The sequence below is a fragment of the Rhinichthys klamathensis genome, unplaced genomic scaffold (genome assembly GCF_029890125.1).
Source record: "Rhinichthys klamathensis goyatoka isolate OS25496 unplaced genomic scaffold, OSU_Roscu_1.1 h1tg000293l_1, whole genome shotgun sequence".
In the NCBI taxonomy this organism is placed as follows: Eukaryota; Metazoa; Chordata; class Actinopteri; order Cypriniformes; family Leuciscidae; genus Rhinichthys; species Rhinichthys klamathensis.
In genome coordinates, this window is record NW_026606812.1 from 315,001 (window position 1) to 332,959 (window position 17,959).

Consider the following 17,959-nt stretch of genomic DNA (forward strand, 5'->3'; position numbering starts at 1 on the left):
AATGCCAAGCGGAAACCTTTGAAACTTTCCAGATCACGGTCAAGCATCTTGAAATAGTATATCATGACAATCTTAAAGTCAACATGAAATCAGAATGGACAAATCTTTTCTTTTTTCGTTTTTTTATGGAAAATCACAGTTTTCATTATGAATAAAATATTTATTAAATGCATTTAAATTCATGTTCCTGGTAATCTTCAATCGGAATAAGCGACATCTCTTCTCTTCTATGATGATCTGGGCGGGGCTTTAACCTGTCACTCACATGAGATCAGCCAATAGCAAACCACAACCATCCAATCAATTCTCCACAGACACATCAAGCCCCGCCCACTCCAGAAGCGTTTCACTCAGATATACGACACAATAGAGGATGAATAGACTGACTTTTAACTCTTTCCCCGCCGACTTTTTATTTTTTATGTCTCCAGCTAGGGTCAGGATTTTTTATTGTATGAATATGTAAACAGTCAATATCTCAAAAGAAAGAACAGAGCCTGTGCTTTCAAACAAACAAACAAACAAAACACTTGAATGTGGGGAAAATTCATAAAAACAACATTTCGATCAAAAACTGAGAAAATCGTGTTTTCTGCCAAATACTTCATCCAGATGGGATTCAGAACGACGATCGAAACACAGATGGAGAGATCAAGTCCATCAAAGCTTCACAGTCGTTTCCTCTTCATGGGTTCGACACTTCCTTCACTAACATTGGGCTGTTTTGATTTATGTGCTGTTTAATGTTTGATGATCACGAGCGCAATCATACAAACTTCTATCCACTCTTTTGCTGCGTCTCAATTCGCCTACTTGTACTACGCCCTAAAATTATGCACTCTTTCTGTGAAGAAAAAGTAGATACTTATGAGTGTGTAGCAGCAGAAGAGTAGACAGGCTTTGAGACACACTATCCCGTCATACAATTGTGTCTTTAACGGTTGCTCTCTTTCACAGTAAACTGACCTGTCAATCATCTCGTCACAGTAAACTGACCTGTCAATCATCTCGTCACAGTAAACTGACCTGTCAATCGTCTCGTCACAGTAAACTGACCTGTCAATCGTCTCGTCACAGTAAACTGACCTGTCAATCGTCTCGTCACAGTAAACTGACCTGTCAATCGTCTCGTCACAGTAAACTGACCTGTCAATCGTCTCGTCACAGTAAACTGACCTGTCAATCGTCTCGTCACAGTAAACTGACCTGTCAATCGTCTCGTCACAGTAAACTGACCTGTCAATCGCCTCGTCACAGTAAACTGACCTGTCAATCATCTCGTCACAGTAAACTGACCTGTCAATCGTCTCGTCACAGTAAACTGACCTGTCAATCATCTCGTCACAGTAAACTGACCTGTCAATCGTCTCGTCACAGTAAACTGACCTGTCAATCATCTCGTCACAGTAAACTGACCTGTCAATCATCTCGTCACAGTAAACTGACCTGTCAATCATCTCGTCACAGTAAACTGACCTGTCAATCGTCTCTGTCAATCGTCTCGTCACAGTAAACTGACCTGTCAATCGTCTCTGTCAATCGCCTCGTCACAGTAAACTGACCTGTCAATCGTCTCTGTCAATCGTCTCGTCACAGTAAACTGACCTGTCAATCGTCTCGTCACAGTAAACTGACCTGTCAATCGTCTCTGTCAATCGCCTCGTCACAGTAAACTGACCTGTCAATCGTCTCGTCACAGTAAACTGACCTGTCAATCGTCTCTGTCAATCGCCTCGTCACAGTAAACTGACCTGTCAATCATCTCGTCACAGTAAACTGACCTGTCAATCGCCTCGTCACAGTAAACTGACCTGTCAATCATCTCGTCACAGTAAACTGACCTGTCAATCATCTCGTCACAGTAAACTGACCTGTCAATCATCTCGTCACAGTAAACTGACCTGTCAATCGTCTCTGTCAATCATCTCGTCACAGTAAACTGACCTGTCAATCGTCTCTGTCAATCGTCTCTGTCAATCGTCTCGTCACAGTAAACTGACCTGTCAATCGTCTCGTCACAGTAAACTGACCTGTCAATCGTCTCGTCACAGTAAACTGACCTGTCACAGTAAACTGACCTGTCAATCGTCTCTGTCAATCATCTCGTCACAGTAAACTGACCTGTCAATCGTCTCTGTCAATCGTCTCTGTCAATCGTCTCGTCACAGTAAACTGACCTGTCAATCGTCTCGTCACAGTAAACTGACCTGTCAATCGTCTCGTCACAGTAAACTGACCTGTCAATCGTCTCGTCACAGTAAACTGACCTGTCAATCGTCTCGTCACAGTAAACTGACCTGTCAATCGTCTCGTCACAGTAAACTGACCTGTCAATCGTCTCGTCACAGTAAACTGACCTGTCAATCATCTCGTCACAGTAAACTGACCTGTCAATCGTCTCGTCACAGTAAACTGACCTGTCAATCGTCTCGTCACAGTAAACTGACCTGTCAATCGTCTCTGTCAATCGTCTCGTCACAGTAAACTGACCTGTCAATCGTCTCGTCACAGTAAACTGACCTGTCAATCGTCTCGTCACAGTAAACTGACCTGTCAATCGTCTCGTCACAGTAAACTGACCTGTCAATCGTCTCGTCACAGTAAACTGACCTGTCAATCGTCTCGTCACAGTAAACTGACCTGTCAATCGTCTCGTCACAGTAAACTGACCTGTCAATCGTCTCGTCACAGTAAACTGACCTGTCAATCGTCTCGTCACAGTAAACTGACCTGTCAATCGTCTCGTCACAGTAAACTGACCTGTCAATCGTCTCGTCACAATAAACTGACCTGTCAATCATCTCGTCACAGTAAAAATCCTCCACATTTAATTTAATTTAATTTCCTACTGTATCGGACAGAAATGCAGAAGCTCGATGATCTTTCACGCGGAGACTCTCCTCATATTAATGCAGAAAGATGCATTTAGAAGTTAATGGCCAAACGGATCTTTATAAAAGTCCACATTATTGCAGATGAAATATAACACGAATAACATTCAATAAATATTTTTTTTATCAGGTTAAACTTTGATTAGTCACTCAAGCCTTTCTCTAAACCTCTCACCGTCGGTCGCGCATGTCCGCCATGTTTGTAGTTTTTTTTTTTAAATTTTACTCGTGTTTGTAGTTCCTCTTGCAAAAAGCAAAGGATCATGGGTAATGTTAGCCGTTATAGTGAGCACGGATCCACACTTCGAAAATCCACCGAAAATAGTAGATGCTTTGGGACACACTTATTTTAATCTCACACACTGTTTAGGATGGACAGTGTGAACATTGAGCTTCTGGTTTATGCAGATCTTCTTCTTCGCATGTTTTGGATCCAGAGATGTTGTACTATTTCAGAAGATCCGTAACAGTATAACAGTGAAAACACGGATCGCCGGAACAACTGGCGGGGAAAGAGTCAAAGGAGCCGATCACCTAAAGATGAACACTTTTACACACACTCATGTCGTCCCAATCAACAGAAATCAATAAGTGCATCGCTCAAGAACACAAATCTTTACAGCAGGCCGAGAGCAGAGCGCACGTACCCTTGTATTCGAGATGGAAGCCGGTGTAGCTCACGGACCCGTCGCTGCGGAAGGCGATGTGCATGATGTTCGAGCTGCTTTCTACCTTCTCCGGCAACTTGCTGTCTTGAAATGTGCCGATCAGATGACTGTTGCTGTGAGGCCCGTCGTACAGGTACAAGAAGTCATAGTTGGGCTCAATGCTAAAACTGAGAGAGGAAGCGTACAGATTACAGCCAAAACACAATTTACAGGACGATCTATTGACTTTCCCAAACACTAATGAAAATACTGTCAAGATGTCATTGCAAATCATTGGCGGTCGATAAAAAAAAAGAAGAAAACGTCAGAAAAGTAAGACTTTAGAAGACTATATGCGAAGGAATATAGTCACATAAACAACTTAGATATGGTTTTTTAAAGGTGACATATTATACCTATTTTCACAAGATGTGATATAAATCTATGGTTTCACTAAAAAGTGTGTGAAGTTTCAACTCAAAATTCCAGATAATTTATTACAGCTCGTCAAATTTTCCCCTTTTTGTGTGTGAGCAAAAACACGCCGTTTTTGTGTGTGTCTCTTTAAATGCAAATGAGCTTTAGCTCCGCCTCCGTTCAGAAGAGGGCGGAGCTTCAGAGACTCCGGCAATAACAACACAGGCCAATCTCACTGATCCAGAGTCAGGAGTAACAGCAGCGAGTGCAGCCTTACGGAGAGACTCAGGGAGAGCTTCACTTTTACACGTTTCTGAATGTTAGCGGAGACATTTCTGTAGTTGTTGTGGAGTTACACTGATCATCTCCTCATCATGTTGAACTCTTCCACAAGTGTCCACAGTTCCTGAGGTGTTTATAAGACAGCGCTGACATGTTCTGGTCAATAGTGTTCAGTGTCGTCTGTGCTCGACCACAGAACAGTTTCAGGCTTTGCTGGATCTTCTCCAGTGCGTTAGAACTGGTCTCTGTTGGCGCTCGCCGAACCCAATGTCGCTGGTGTGTGTGAACGTGCAGATTAAGGGCCGGGAATATTATAATAACATCCTCTTCATACGGCAGAATCTGATCGGCTTATTTTATAACACACAGTAACAAAGTTACTGGGTTTCACTGTGTCTGTGTTGGTCGATGCACCCGATTATAGCACTTACACACGGGGAAAGTCAGATTTTCATGATATGTCCCGTTTGATGTACATTTTGCAGTTTTATTAATGTCACCACAAGCTGACGAATGAATCACAGCTGTGTGAAGGGTAGTGTTTTCCCTTTGTGTACCACAGAAGAAATAGCAGCATACGAGTTTGAAATGACATGAGAGTGAGCAAATAATGACAGTACTTTCATTTTTTTTGCATGAACTAGCCCTTTAAATCTCGCTGCGGAAATGCAGAAGGCTTATAGAGTGTGTAAAACAGGAAAGAGAAAACATGAACATTTATCAAGTGCTTGTTGACAACATCACAAGCTTTCACAGAGCGGGCCTGTGCTCTTCCTAAAAGACCTGTGGGTCATCAGAGGCAGAACATGTGCTGAAGAGCCTTTCTGTGTGTTTCAGGTGCGGAGATATTATGATGATGTGGGTGTAAAATGCTCATAAATGGCACAGCGACGCTTTGGGAATGTAGTCAGAAATGCTGCGCTTCACATTAAGCACCGCAACGAGAGCAGACGGTCGCACTCATGTCCTTATGAAGATCTGTTTACTGTCCCAAAACTGCACCAACAATACGTTTTGTTAATACTGTAATAATGTCACTGTGACTCATCTCATCTATCTTGAGAAATCTTTTCCCAATTACCATGCTGATAAAAACACAATTACAAGTCATATGTTAATTTGAAATTAATTGGGTCTTTGGTGCACAGATCACAGTCTGATATCAATATCATATTCCAATTTTCAGTCGAAGATGGAAGCAGTTATGGGTCAGTGGTGTGACACTGATTTTATATGTTTGGGATGTAATAATTTATTCAAAGATGCATTAAAAATGCAAATCACACTGACAATGACTTGAATACATCTCATCTATGAATAACCTGTTCAAAATTTGATATTTTTTGTGGGACAAAGTCAAAAATGTGTATGTGGCGTATCCATCTTCAGATTGTAATGAATACATAAAAAGTCTTAAACTTAAGGTTATGAGTTGTGAAATCAATATATATAGTAATGTTTAGAGTACCGGTCAAAAGTTTGGAAACATTACTATTTTTAATGTTTTTGAAAGAAATTTGATCAAAAATACAGAAGAAACTGTAATATTGTGATATATTATTGCAATTTAAAATAATGGTTTTCTGTTTTAATATACTTTAAAATATAATTTATTAAATCATTTTCAGCATCATTACTCCAGTCTTCAGTGTCACATGATCCTTCATTCTAACATGATGATTTATTATCAATGTTGGAAACGGTTTTAGCGCTTAATATTTTTTTGGATACTCTTTTCAGGATTCTTTTAAACAGCATTTATTTAAAACAGAAATATAATGTCTTTACTATCACTTTTTATCAAGTTGACACATTCCTTGCTGAATAAAAGGATTAATTTCTTTCAAAAAAAAAGACTGACCCCAAACTTTTCAACGATAGTGTAAATTGTTGCAAAAGATTTATAATTTTAAATAAATGCTGTGCTTTTTTAACATCAAAGAATCCTGAAAATAGTATCACAGGTTATAAAAAAAGTCCAACATTGATAATAAATCCTCATATTAGAGTGATTTCTGAAGGATCATGTGACACTGAAGACTGGAGTAATGATGCTGGAAATTCAGCTTTGATCACAGGAATAAATTACACTTTACAGTATATTAAAACAGAAAACCATTATTTTAAATTGTACTAATATTTCACAATATTAAAAGTGTTTGATGAGCATAAGAGACTTCTTTAAAAACATTAAAAATAGTAATGTTTTCAAACTTTTGAACAAAATACTTGATGTTTGCAACACTTAGTAGAATAAACTCTAGAGTAATTACATTTCCTCTGTTATATTTGACATCAATAATGCACTTGGTTTTCATAATGTCCTTTGATTAGTTAAGATGGTACCTGATAAAAGCCAAGGAGATGACGTAGTCAGGGTGAACCGTGATGAACCAGTCGCAGTCTTTGCTGTGTGGGTACGGGTGGGGGAAGTTAGGGGACAGAATGAACCCCGACGAGCCGGTGATGTTTCCTCCACACGGAGCTGCAAATAAAGCGTTAATAAAGTTTAGTCTTTTTCCCCTCCCTAAAGTCATTTTATCTCCATAAATCTCACTACGTTGGCTGATTTATCATTCAGTGACAGTCATTTAAAAAAAAAAAGGGTAACACTTTATTTTACAGTGTCCTACTGTAAAAAATAATCCTGTAAAAAAACGGTAAACTACTGGGAGCTGTGGTTGCCAGCATCATACCGTAAAAATACAGTGTGTAACTGTTTTTAAAATTAACAGCTAAATACCGTTTTGTCAGCTACAGCTATATGCTGTCAAATTACAGTTTTATACTGTACCTTACAAAACGGTATTTAGCTGTTAATTTCAGCGTATATTTACGGTATGATGCTGGCAACCACAGCTGCCACTAGTTTACCGTTTTTTTTTTTACAGGATTATTTTTTTTACAGTGCACATGTATTTACCGTAGTAACAACAGTAAATTATGCATAATTACATGCAACTAACCCTCAACCAAATCCTAATCCTACCATAACCCTATAGTAAGTACATGTAGTTCATAATATTACTCAGTATTTAAATGTATAATTACACTGTAACAATGACACCTTCAAATAAAGTGTAACCAAAAGAAAATGCAAATCACATCATTAATATTCATGAGCAAAGCTGATAAGTGCCCAACTGTTCTTAAGCTCCAGGTATGGCTTTAAACCGGATTGACCTTTAAAACGTCTAAATGTGACTCAAACTTTAGAAAATAGATCCACAAAATAAACGTAGCATCCTAGAAGCATTTGTCACGGGAAGTCGGGAAGTCTTCATCCCAGTTTCCCATGACCCAGAAGAGTAAGCGCTGACTGGCATACAATCAGACATTTCCATCAAAGAAAAAGGTTTTGGTTTGACTGTAGTTACTTAATATTACTCAGTACTTCAATGTATAATTTCACTGTAACAATGACACCTTCAAGTAAAGTGTAACCAAAAGAAAATGCAAATCACATCATTAATATTCATGAGCAAAGCTGAAAAGTGCCCAACTGTTCTTAAGCTCCAGGGGCCGGTTGCATAAACACAGATATTATGTTAAAACCATGTCTTAAGTTAGAGTACGATCCACTAGCCGTTAGTCAGGGGCAGTCAGTCTTACTTTTCAATATCAAATTAGGCTAATCTACATTTTTATGCAACTGATTTAAAAAAGCTATGAACAGTTTTAAAGAAAAAAAAAGAAAAGATGTCTAACCTGTCAGACTAGTCTTAGTGGTTTATGCAAGCAGCTCCATGTGTGGCTTCAAACCGGATTGACCTTTAACCTGTTAACTGTCACCCCCCGTTTTTTTGCATAGACATAAAGATCACTATCTCCAGATTATTGTAGAAGTCTAGAAATTATAAAAAATGAAACAGAAAAAAAGTTATATAAGTTTGAGTTTATGAAATTGTGTAGTGTAAAAATATAATTATTAATATTTTATATAAAATATATATATTACAAAATATATTTTACTCTAAAACTGCAAGAAAATTAAAGACAAAAATCTGAACAAGTTGTATTCCAAATTTTAGGTTGATATCTCAAAAAATGAGCTTCCATTGAGATTTTATTCGGGCGCAGTACCCAACTTTTCCACTAGGTGAACACCAGACTCCATTACTGCCCATATAAGGGCGCCTCCATTTTCATATATGTTTTGAGGGATCTGAACCATGTATTTCCATAATTTTCATACAATTTATGAAGTAGACATCCTATTCAGAAGTAGTATGGGTGGTTTGTCAGTATTTGATTTGAATTCAACCTCTAATAAATGCATAAAAAGACTACATTATAGCGTCATAGCTCGCAGCCGCATCACAAATCGAGAATCCATACATTTTTCTTTATATTTAAAACATTTTCAGACCTTTTTTTCTCATAAAATGGAATTGGTGTTATCTTTTGAACTCATGGCATGAAAACAAACTGAGGTTTCTACCAATCTTTCATGATTTTTCATATTTCAAAATAAAGGCCTAAATACTCCTAATGAATATGAAATATTCTTGTTGCAAATTGATAAATTACTGCTCCTCTGTAATGTATTTTAGATAACAGCCACCAAATATGAAAACTAGAGATTTTAAGCTTTCAAATGATATATAGTTTGGCAATATTACTTTAGGTTTTTACTAAGATATTATTGTTTTAAACATGCAATGGCAAATGGGCCCGCCGGCGGGTGACAGGTTAAGAGGTTAAAATGTCTAAATGTGATTCAAACTTAAGAAAATAGGTCCACAAAATAAATGTAGTATCCCAGAAGCATTTATCACGGGAAGTCGGGAAGCCTTCACCCCAGTTTCCCATGACCCAGAAGAGTAAGCGCTGACTGGGCACGCGATCAGAAATCTCCCTCAGAGAGATTCATCATTACAGAGTCATTTCTTCTAGTTACTTGAGTCATTTCGTCAGAGCTGACAGGCGTGAAATGAAATCTCACCGATGCAGGTGGGAGGACTGGGTTGCCAGAAGAACCGGTTGTCCACCTGAATGCAGGAGATCCTGGGTTCTCCTTGCAGGTCGTATCCCGGATCACACGCGAAGCTCACGGTGTCTCCCGGCTCCTTCCCGTCTCCGCTGCGACTCCCGTTCATCGGCGTTCCCGGATCCCGGCAGGCCGTCGCCACCGAACCTGCAAAGAGCAGTGACCAGCTGTGCTGACTTCCACTTACTGGGAAACCTCAGCAGGAGGGAGCGTGTCCCGCTCGGAGAAGAGGTCGCACGGCCTCGGGAACGAGCACAATGTCTCACCGGGGGAGCAGAACACGAGCTAACGCGAGGAAACGTCTGAGCTACAGCGCAACTGAACAATCACTCGCTAATGGATGCGGTTTGTATGCATTTACTTCGAAATGGCAGAGGGATCATTATTCTGGGCAGGCAATTACATTCAGAAGTTTGGGAACAAAAGTGACAGTAAAGACATACATGATGTCTATTTCAAATAAACGCTGAAACTTTCTATTCATCGAAGAATCCTGAAAATAAAATCTGTCACGGTGTCCAGTTTCCATGCAAATATGAAGCAGCTCAACCGTTTTTAACATTGATAATAATAATAATCATAAATGTTTCTTGAGCATCAGATCATCATATTAGAGTGATTTCTGAAGGATCATGTGACACTGAAGACTGAAGTAATGATGCTGGAAATTCAGCTTTGATCACAGGAATAAATTACACTTTACTGTATATTCACATAGAAAACAGCTGTTTTATATTATAATAATATTTAGCAATTTTTGCAGAATTTTTAATCAAGTAGATGCAGCCTTGCCAACCCCAAACTTTTCGAAAAACTTCTGAAATATTTATTTATATGCACCAATGTAACTTCATAATAATAAACAGCAACATGTATGTTCATACAGTATAAAATATTTAGAAGCAATTCATTTACAGGTGAAACTAATACATTATATAGACTCATTACATGCAAAGTGAGATATTCCAAGCCTTTATTTGTTATAATGTTGATCATCAACATTATAACAAATAAAGGCTTGGAATATCTCACTTTGCACGTAATGAGTCAATATGATATATTAGTTTCACCTTTTAAAGGGATAGTTCATTTTGGAATTAATTTTTGGGTATGTTTTAGCTTACCTCGAGGGCATCCAAGATGTAGGTGTCTTTGTTTCCGCAGAAGTTTCAATTTTGATATTTTTAGGTCAAACCGTTCTTGTCTGTCAGTCATATAATGCAGGTCTATGGTCACCACCTCAAAGAGCAGCACAGAGAAGTCCAAATTAAACATGATTTAATGACTCGTAAATGTAAGTACACATTGATGGCCTAAGACACGAAACGAGCGGTTTGTGTGAGAAAACTAACAGTATTTATATCGTTTTTACTTCTTGTAAACACAGCCACGTCCAAGTGATCTGAGGGCGCCGGCGCTTCGGTCTTTTCCGGCAAGCGCTGGAAGTGATCTCTCGCGCGTGTACGTCACTCATACAATTGTTTTATTTAATTTTTTTATTGTTTTCTTTTACGACGGTTTAAACATCCCGGATAAGCGCAAATTAGTACCCTTTTAATTAGCCGTCTTACCTACAATCTCTGTGTAAACAATGAGTGACGTACACGTGCGAGAGATCACTTCCGGCGCTTTCTGGAAAAGACCGAAGCGCCGGCGCCCTCAGATCACTTTGACGTGGCTGTGTTTACAAGAGGTAAAAACAATATAAACACTGTTCGTTTTCTCACACAAACCGCTCGTTTCGTGTCTTAGGCCATCAATGTGTACTTACATTTACGAGTCATTAAATCATGTTTAATTTGGACTTCTCTGTGCTGCTCTTTGAGGTGGTGACCATAGACCTGCATTATATGACTGACAGACAAGAACGGTTTGACCTAAAAATATCAAAATTGAAACTACTGCGGAAACAAAGACACCTACATCTTGGATGCCCTCGAGGTAAGCTAAAACATACCCAAAAATTAATTTCAAAGTGAACTATCCCTTTAAGTTGAATTACTGAAATAAATTAACTTTTGCACCATATTCTAATTTTTCGAGTTTCACCTGTATATGAAGGGTTTGAAATTATTAAAAGCACCGTTATCATATACAATAAAATTACTTTAGTTCAAAACATGATATCAAATTTTAGTCATGCCATCCACGCTTAAGTTTGGCATTCACTCATTTATGAGCTCTGAAGTGTGTGACACTGTGCTCTTACTCGAGAAGTCGATGGCGAATCCAGATTTGCTGATGTAGAAGTCCGTCTCGAACTGGACGGTGACGATGTTGAGAGTGCTGTGGATGCCGTCGGGTAACAGAGACCCGCTCACTTCCCTCAGAGCCATCTCGTTCTCCGGGTGCCCGTCCCAAACCTTCAGGATATCGTGAGACGCCTCCGTGTCAAACGCCAAGAACTGCAGGCTGAACACACACACCTGATTCACACTCAGAGTCTCACGTGCACAAACATACTTAGAGCAATCTAATCAAATAAATAATACGATAAATCAAGAACCGTAAATGCAATTAATAAATCATCTAATACCATTAAATATGAAGTGTCTTTATAATACAGGTGAAACTCGAAAAATTCAAATATCGTGCAAAAGTTCATTTATTTCAGTAATTCAACTTAAAAGGTGAAACTAATATATTATATAGACTCATTACATGCAAAGTGAGATATTTCAAGCCTTTACTATAAAGACTATAAAACCGTGGTAACACTTTACTTGAAGGGGTGTACATAAGACTGACATGAGACCTTCATAACCATGACATGACATATGTCATGGATATGAAGTAGGGTTTATGCATGTTTATGACAACTGTCATTAAGTGTCTTTCGCTCAATTATGACATTTTGAATGCAAATATGACATTGTTTAAGATGTCTTTGTTATGACACCTTGACATAAACCATAACATCATAACCTGTCAGTGTCTTTGTCATGACAACTTGACATTAAATTAAGTTAAACTGTCATGTGGTTGGTTTTGACATTGGCTGTCATAAGGCCATTATAACTGTGTCATGAATATTTTTCGTGACCTCGACTACAGTGCTACAAATTGAATTTGTCATTAAACAGTTATAATGGCCTCATGACAGCCAATGTCAAAACCAACCACATGACAGTTTAATGTTAACCATAAAGTTATAATTATATAAATTATAGTTATATTTAAGTGGTTTCTTAAGTTTGATAATTAATCTGCTATGTCATGTTTATGACAGGTTGTGTTGTCTTAGTAATGTCAAGTTGTCATGACAAAGACACTGACAGGTTATGATGTATTGGTTTATGTCAAGGTGTCATAACAAAGACATCTCAAACAATGTCATATTTGCATTAAAAATGTCATAATTGAGCGAATGACACTTAATGACAGTTGTCATAAACATGCATAAACCTTCCTTCATATTCATAACATGTGTCATGTCATGATTATGAAGGTGTCATGTTAGTCTTATGCACACCCCTTCAAGTAAAGTGTTACCAAAACCGTTTCACAATATTCTAATTTTGAATTTGGGGCTGTAAGCCATAATCATCCAAATTATAACAAATAAAGGCTTGAAATATCTCACTTTGCATGTAATGAGTCTATATAATATATTAGTTTCACCTTTTAAGTTGAATTACTGAAGTAAAATGCACGATATTTGAATTTTTCGAGTTTCACCTGTATACATAACGATCTGTGTTTATATCTATTCACACCCATTATAAAACTTGGAAGAGCAAGGACATGTTTTAATATAACTCTGTATGAAGAATGTCATATACACCTAGGATGGCTTCAGGGAGAGTAAATCATGGGCTAATTGTCATTTTTGTGTGAACTGTCCCTTTAAGGATCTGCGTTTGGCTGTAATTAGTGGTCAGTCACCTGACAGTGTTGCCGGGGTCCACCTCGATGGACCATGTGCAGCGGAGGTTGTTGTCATATGGAAAAGGGTATCCAGGAGAGAGTATGCGTCCAGATGATTCACCTTTAAAACTTCCCCCACACTCCGCTACAATAGATCAAAACCAGAAGTTATTGCATGCGCTGTCAACTCCCACCCACGACGCGGACGAGATGTATTCCTCCTGCCATTAATGATGAGCTCTGTGGAGAGTGTGTTTCTGCATCTGACACCCCCTCATCATGCCGACGAGGACATGCAACAATGGGCTGTAGTTATGCATGCAAGAGACGCTGCTTTTAACTACGTTCCTCGTGCATGCCATTAATTAATGTTAAAACTCTGTCCACATTATTTATGAGTTCGGTCTTGCATGAGAAGCAGAGGACCACTGCATATATCACACAAAATAAAGGAAGTATTATCATATTCATTACTGTGGCCTCAGCCACAATATCAGCACTACATCGCTCATTAAAGCACTTGTTTCTGTGCCGTATTACAGCAAACGCTGATCTCATGAGCGAACGACATAGAAAATACTGTCATTACAACGGTAACGAACACGGACAAGACGAACACTGCGGAAGAAGAAAGCCGGCAGCTGGAGATTATCATGTTTGATATCATTTCAATGGCCACTTTAGAGCTGGAGTGTGTGTGGATTTGTGGCGTTTAATGTTGTTTATATGTATATGTGGTGTTTTTAATATGCTTTCCTCCTTAAAACTGCAGTGAACCAAAGACAGTCTCAAAAACACGGTTTGAAATCGCTGGTGTTTCTGACGTCACAAACGACCTTGTAACCAATCAGATCAACGTGTGATCGTCAACCAGTGGATCTCTGAGCTGAGGGAGTGAGTGGAGGCGGGGCTCATTTGCATATTCATAGAGCCACGCATACTAAATGAGGCGAGGGTGTCGAGTTACATTCAAGCTATTTGAAGATATAAAGAATTGTTTTTCAAGGAAAAAAACGTTTGGAGAGTTTTAAGGGATAAAATGATTGACTGCGGGGGACTTTAAAGGTTTTGTTTGAGTTTAATAAGCAGAGACACACACTGATTCCCCTGAAAGTTGTGAACACAGTCATTCTGTGGCAATATCAAAACACTGCTCTGTTTGTTTGAGCGTACAGAAACACTTTGTTTGACTCAACCAATGATGTGATTTTGGCGCAGGACTATGTTTGTGTCCCAGTGGGGGAAACCTGTCTGAAAACAGTCATTCTTCTTAGTTATTTTGGAATTAATTTGCCTCCCTAATACGACCAGCAAACTAATCACACATTTAATGGATGTTTTTCACATGATAAAGAGTAAAAATCACATAAATGTACTTTTTTTTTTTTTCATGGGCGAGTGAAATAACAACGGAAAGTGATCTGGACGGTCAACTTGCTTAATATTTGCTTTATAATTGCATGTGATCTGCTTTGTGAAGAGGGAAAATAGCTGTATGGAGAGACATTTATCAGCTAGCTTTTGCATGAAATATTTAGCACAGCCTCGATGTGCACCATTTTGATGTTGACATTCCCAAGGCGCTGTCATACGAGCGAGTGGATCCCCAGGCAGAGCTTCCAGCGTTTGCTCATCGGGATTCAGTCTACAGAGAGGCCGGCTACTTCACTCTGACTGCTCTATTGTACATCAATTTCATCATACAAAAGGCAGGAATACGCTGGTCTACCATAAATATTGATGACTCTACGAGACCGATCAACTTATGTGAAACTTCTTTATAGTTTGCCTGAGCGTTTTGAGACTGAGACTCTGTTCTGAGAACATTGTGATCTACCTTTGCTGACTACAAACGCAGCTGGCAGGAGATTACAGATAAAGATAACCTATTAGGCTTTTTTCCATCTTTCTTTAGTGTGTAATGTTGATATTTGAGCATAAAAAGGCTCTGCAAAGTCTCTCTATATCAGCGTCAGTGTTTCTGAACTCCTGAAACGCCTCCATTGTAGTCTTGAGTTTCTCCCGGGAACGAACACGTCACAATATTCCTCATTATAATAATTAATGCGCAGAATAAAGGGGCGGGGCCTGGTTGAGTTAGTTAGTAGTGTGTTAAACTGGCGGTTATGGAAAGGGGCGGGACATTTCCCAAACACACTCGAAGCGCCCAACCAATCACAACACAATGATCCAGCCAACCAATCAGAGCACAGTGTGCTTTTAAGAAGGAGGGGCTTCATAGAGACAGGAAGTAAACAGAGCGTTACTGACAGACTGGGAAGAGAGGAGCCGCAACAGTGGAGAATATGAGGAGAATAATCCATGCAAACCTCTTCTAGTAGAGCTCAATTACAAAACCAAGACTTTGCAAAAGCGCATAATAAATCCTCTGATTTATTGTGACTGATTGGAAAGGAAGAAGAAACCAAAGACAGTTCCTTCTGCTGAAAACAACTGGCATATATTCCAGACAAACTAGTGCAGGAGATCTGGATAAAAACTAAATAAAAACAATTTGATTAATGTTTAAATTCCAAGATGATTATTTACAGGTGAAACTCGAAACATTAGAATATGGTGCAAAAGTTCATTTATTTCAGTAATTCAACTTAAAAGGTGAAACTAATATATTATATAGACTCATTACATGCAAAGTGAGATATTTCAAGCCTTTATTTGTTATAATTGTGATGATTATTGCTTACAGATATGAAAACCTTTTCACAATATTCTAATTTTGAATTTGGGGTTTTCATAAGCTGTAAGCCATAATCATCACAATTATAACAAATAAAGTCTTGAAATATCTCACTTTGCATGTAATGAGTCTATATAATATATTAGTTTCACCTTTTAAGTTGAATTCCTGAAATAAATGAACTTTTGCACCATATTCTAATGTTTCGAGTTTAGGCGAAGCTGATATGAAGACGTGGCTATTGATGTAAAGTTGGGTTGTTGACAAATAACACTTTTTTTCCCAACATACATTTTTTATTAAACTAAAAGGTGTAAAAACTGGCTTGACCTTTTCGCAGTTCAAATGGTCATGAAGTGCGACAAATTAATTTTTTTAAAGAATAAATAATCCATGTGCTCTCAATTAATTTGGGGTCATAAAAAGCAGCATGTAGGATAATTAAGCAATTATACAAGAATAAAATGATGTCAGTGTCTCGCTGGTTAAATAGAGCGTGTGTGAGCTGTCAATCTAGTGCTTAGAGGGATTCACAGGTTAAGAAGTTTGAGCATCTCAGTCGTCTATAATTAAGCAGCTGCTGAGAAACCAATCCTGGACAACATCCCGTCCTGGAAAACAGCAAACCAGCATCCAAAACACAACATATGCTGCGCTTTCAGAGTGGCAATTATGAATATTCACTCTCCAAATGAGTATGTACTCAAAAAACATTTCCCCATGAGTATTTCTTGTTTGTACTCTATGAATCTCAAGGCTACGTGAACAAAATATTTCTAACAGTACATGCTCTTTTTAGTACATTAAACTCAGGGTTTGAGCAATGAACCAATCTCTGATTTACAATGAGAAACGAAAGCATGAACGGCAAAACACAAACACTAAACATCTCAGCTAAACGTTTTGTGGTGCTCAACTGATTAAATAAACTGGAAACACACCGAGATGATTTGCATGTCAAAATGCAACCCATTTATTTTCTGGTGCATAATTTATGGTTATTCCTAATTAAAAAAAATTCCCTTCACATTTATTTAATTGCTTGCTTACAGCTCTGGAATTACTATGTATAGCAATTAAATGGATAATAATTAAAATAATAATATTATTAAAAATATTGAAAAATAAAAACTATACAGTATATATATATTTTAATTAAATATTTTTTCTAAAATTAAATATTTATAATTAAATACATTTTGAAACAGAAATATATATTAAATATTTTATATAAATATTTTATCCTATAAATATATATATATTAATAACTAATTCTATTGTATTAAGTATTAGTGTATTATATTAAAATTATATTTTACAGTATTTATATTTAAATTAATAACTATTATTATAAATCTAAATAACATAATGTATATAATTATTACCATTATTTTTTTAATAAAAAAATTATTACACACGGTCTGGGACCATCCGCTCCCCTCCTGCATACGTAACACACACACACACACACACACACACACACACACACACACACACACACACACACACACACACACACACACACACACACTGTGTTTGCATGATACAGCCATACAAGCTGAACACACACACCATTACACACACCCTCAGCCTCGTGCATCGGGAGCAAAGTTTAATTGGGTGAGACGTGTCAGAATGCAATCAGCCTGTAAACACACACACACACACACACACACACACACACACTGAGACGCGTGACAGGCACGCTGCTGTACATCAATTATTCACAACAAACACACACACACACAAACACAGCTGCAAGACCAATTAAGTGGAATCCATGTAAGGATAAATCCTCAGGATTAAGGATACACACGGCTGCGTTTGGAATAAAACACTAGCTTATACCCACTGAACACTGTACAGTATACACTACACTACTGTACTCTAAAGACACTGTGGAAGCAAACGCAGCGCTATTTAGTATGCAGAAATGATATAGCATGCTATTCCGGACCCAGTGTACGTCTGTGAAGGGTTGCAGTGTGTGTGTGTGTGTGTGTGTGTGTGTGTGTGTGTGTGTGTGTGTGTGTGTGTGTGTGTGTGTGTGTGTTACCTATGCAGGAGGGGAGCGGATGGTCCCAGGCCGTGTGTGTGTGCGTGTGTGTGTGTGTGTGTTACCTATGCAGGAGGGGAGCGGATGGTCCCAGGCCGTGTGTGTGTGTGT

The 17,959-nt window shown here is 38.3% G+C and overlaps 1 protein-coding gene across 4 annotated transcripts in view; it reads right to left on the reverse strand.

The window, feature by feature from the left end:
* Positions 1-17,959, reverse strand: part of csmd3a (CUB and Sushi multiple domains 3a) — a 423,029-nt gene that overhangs the window by 230,780 nt on the left and 174,290 nt on the right. For all 4 annotated transcript variants that reach the window (XM_056269911.1, XM_056269909.1, XM_056269910.1 and 1 more), the window contains 5 exons: positions 13,113-13,239; positions 11,437-11,639; positions 9,183-9,374; positions 6,584-6,722; positions 3,539-3,726 (listed from right to left, as the gene is read on the reverse strand). In XM_056269911.1, coding sequence (XP_056125886.1) covers positions 3,539-3,726; positions 6,584-6,722; positions 9,183-9,374; positions 11,437-11,639; positions 13,113-13,239 — 849 coding nt within the window. The remainder of the gene's footprint in view (positions 1-3,538; positions 3,727-6,583; positions 6,723-9,182; positions 9,375-11,436; positions 11,640-13,112; positions 13,240-17,959) is intronic.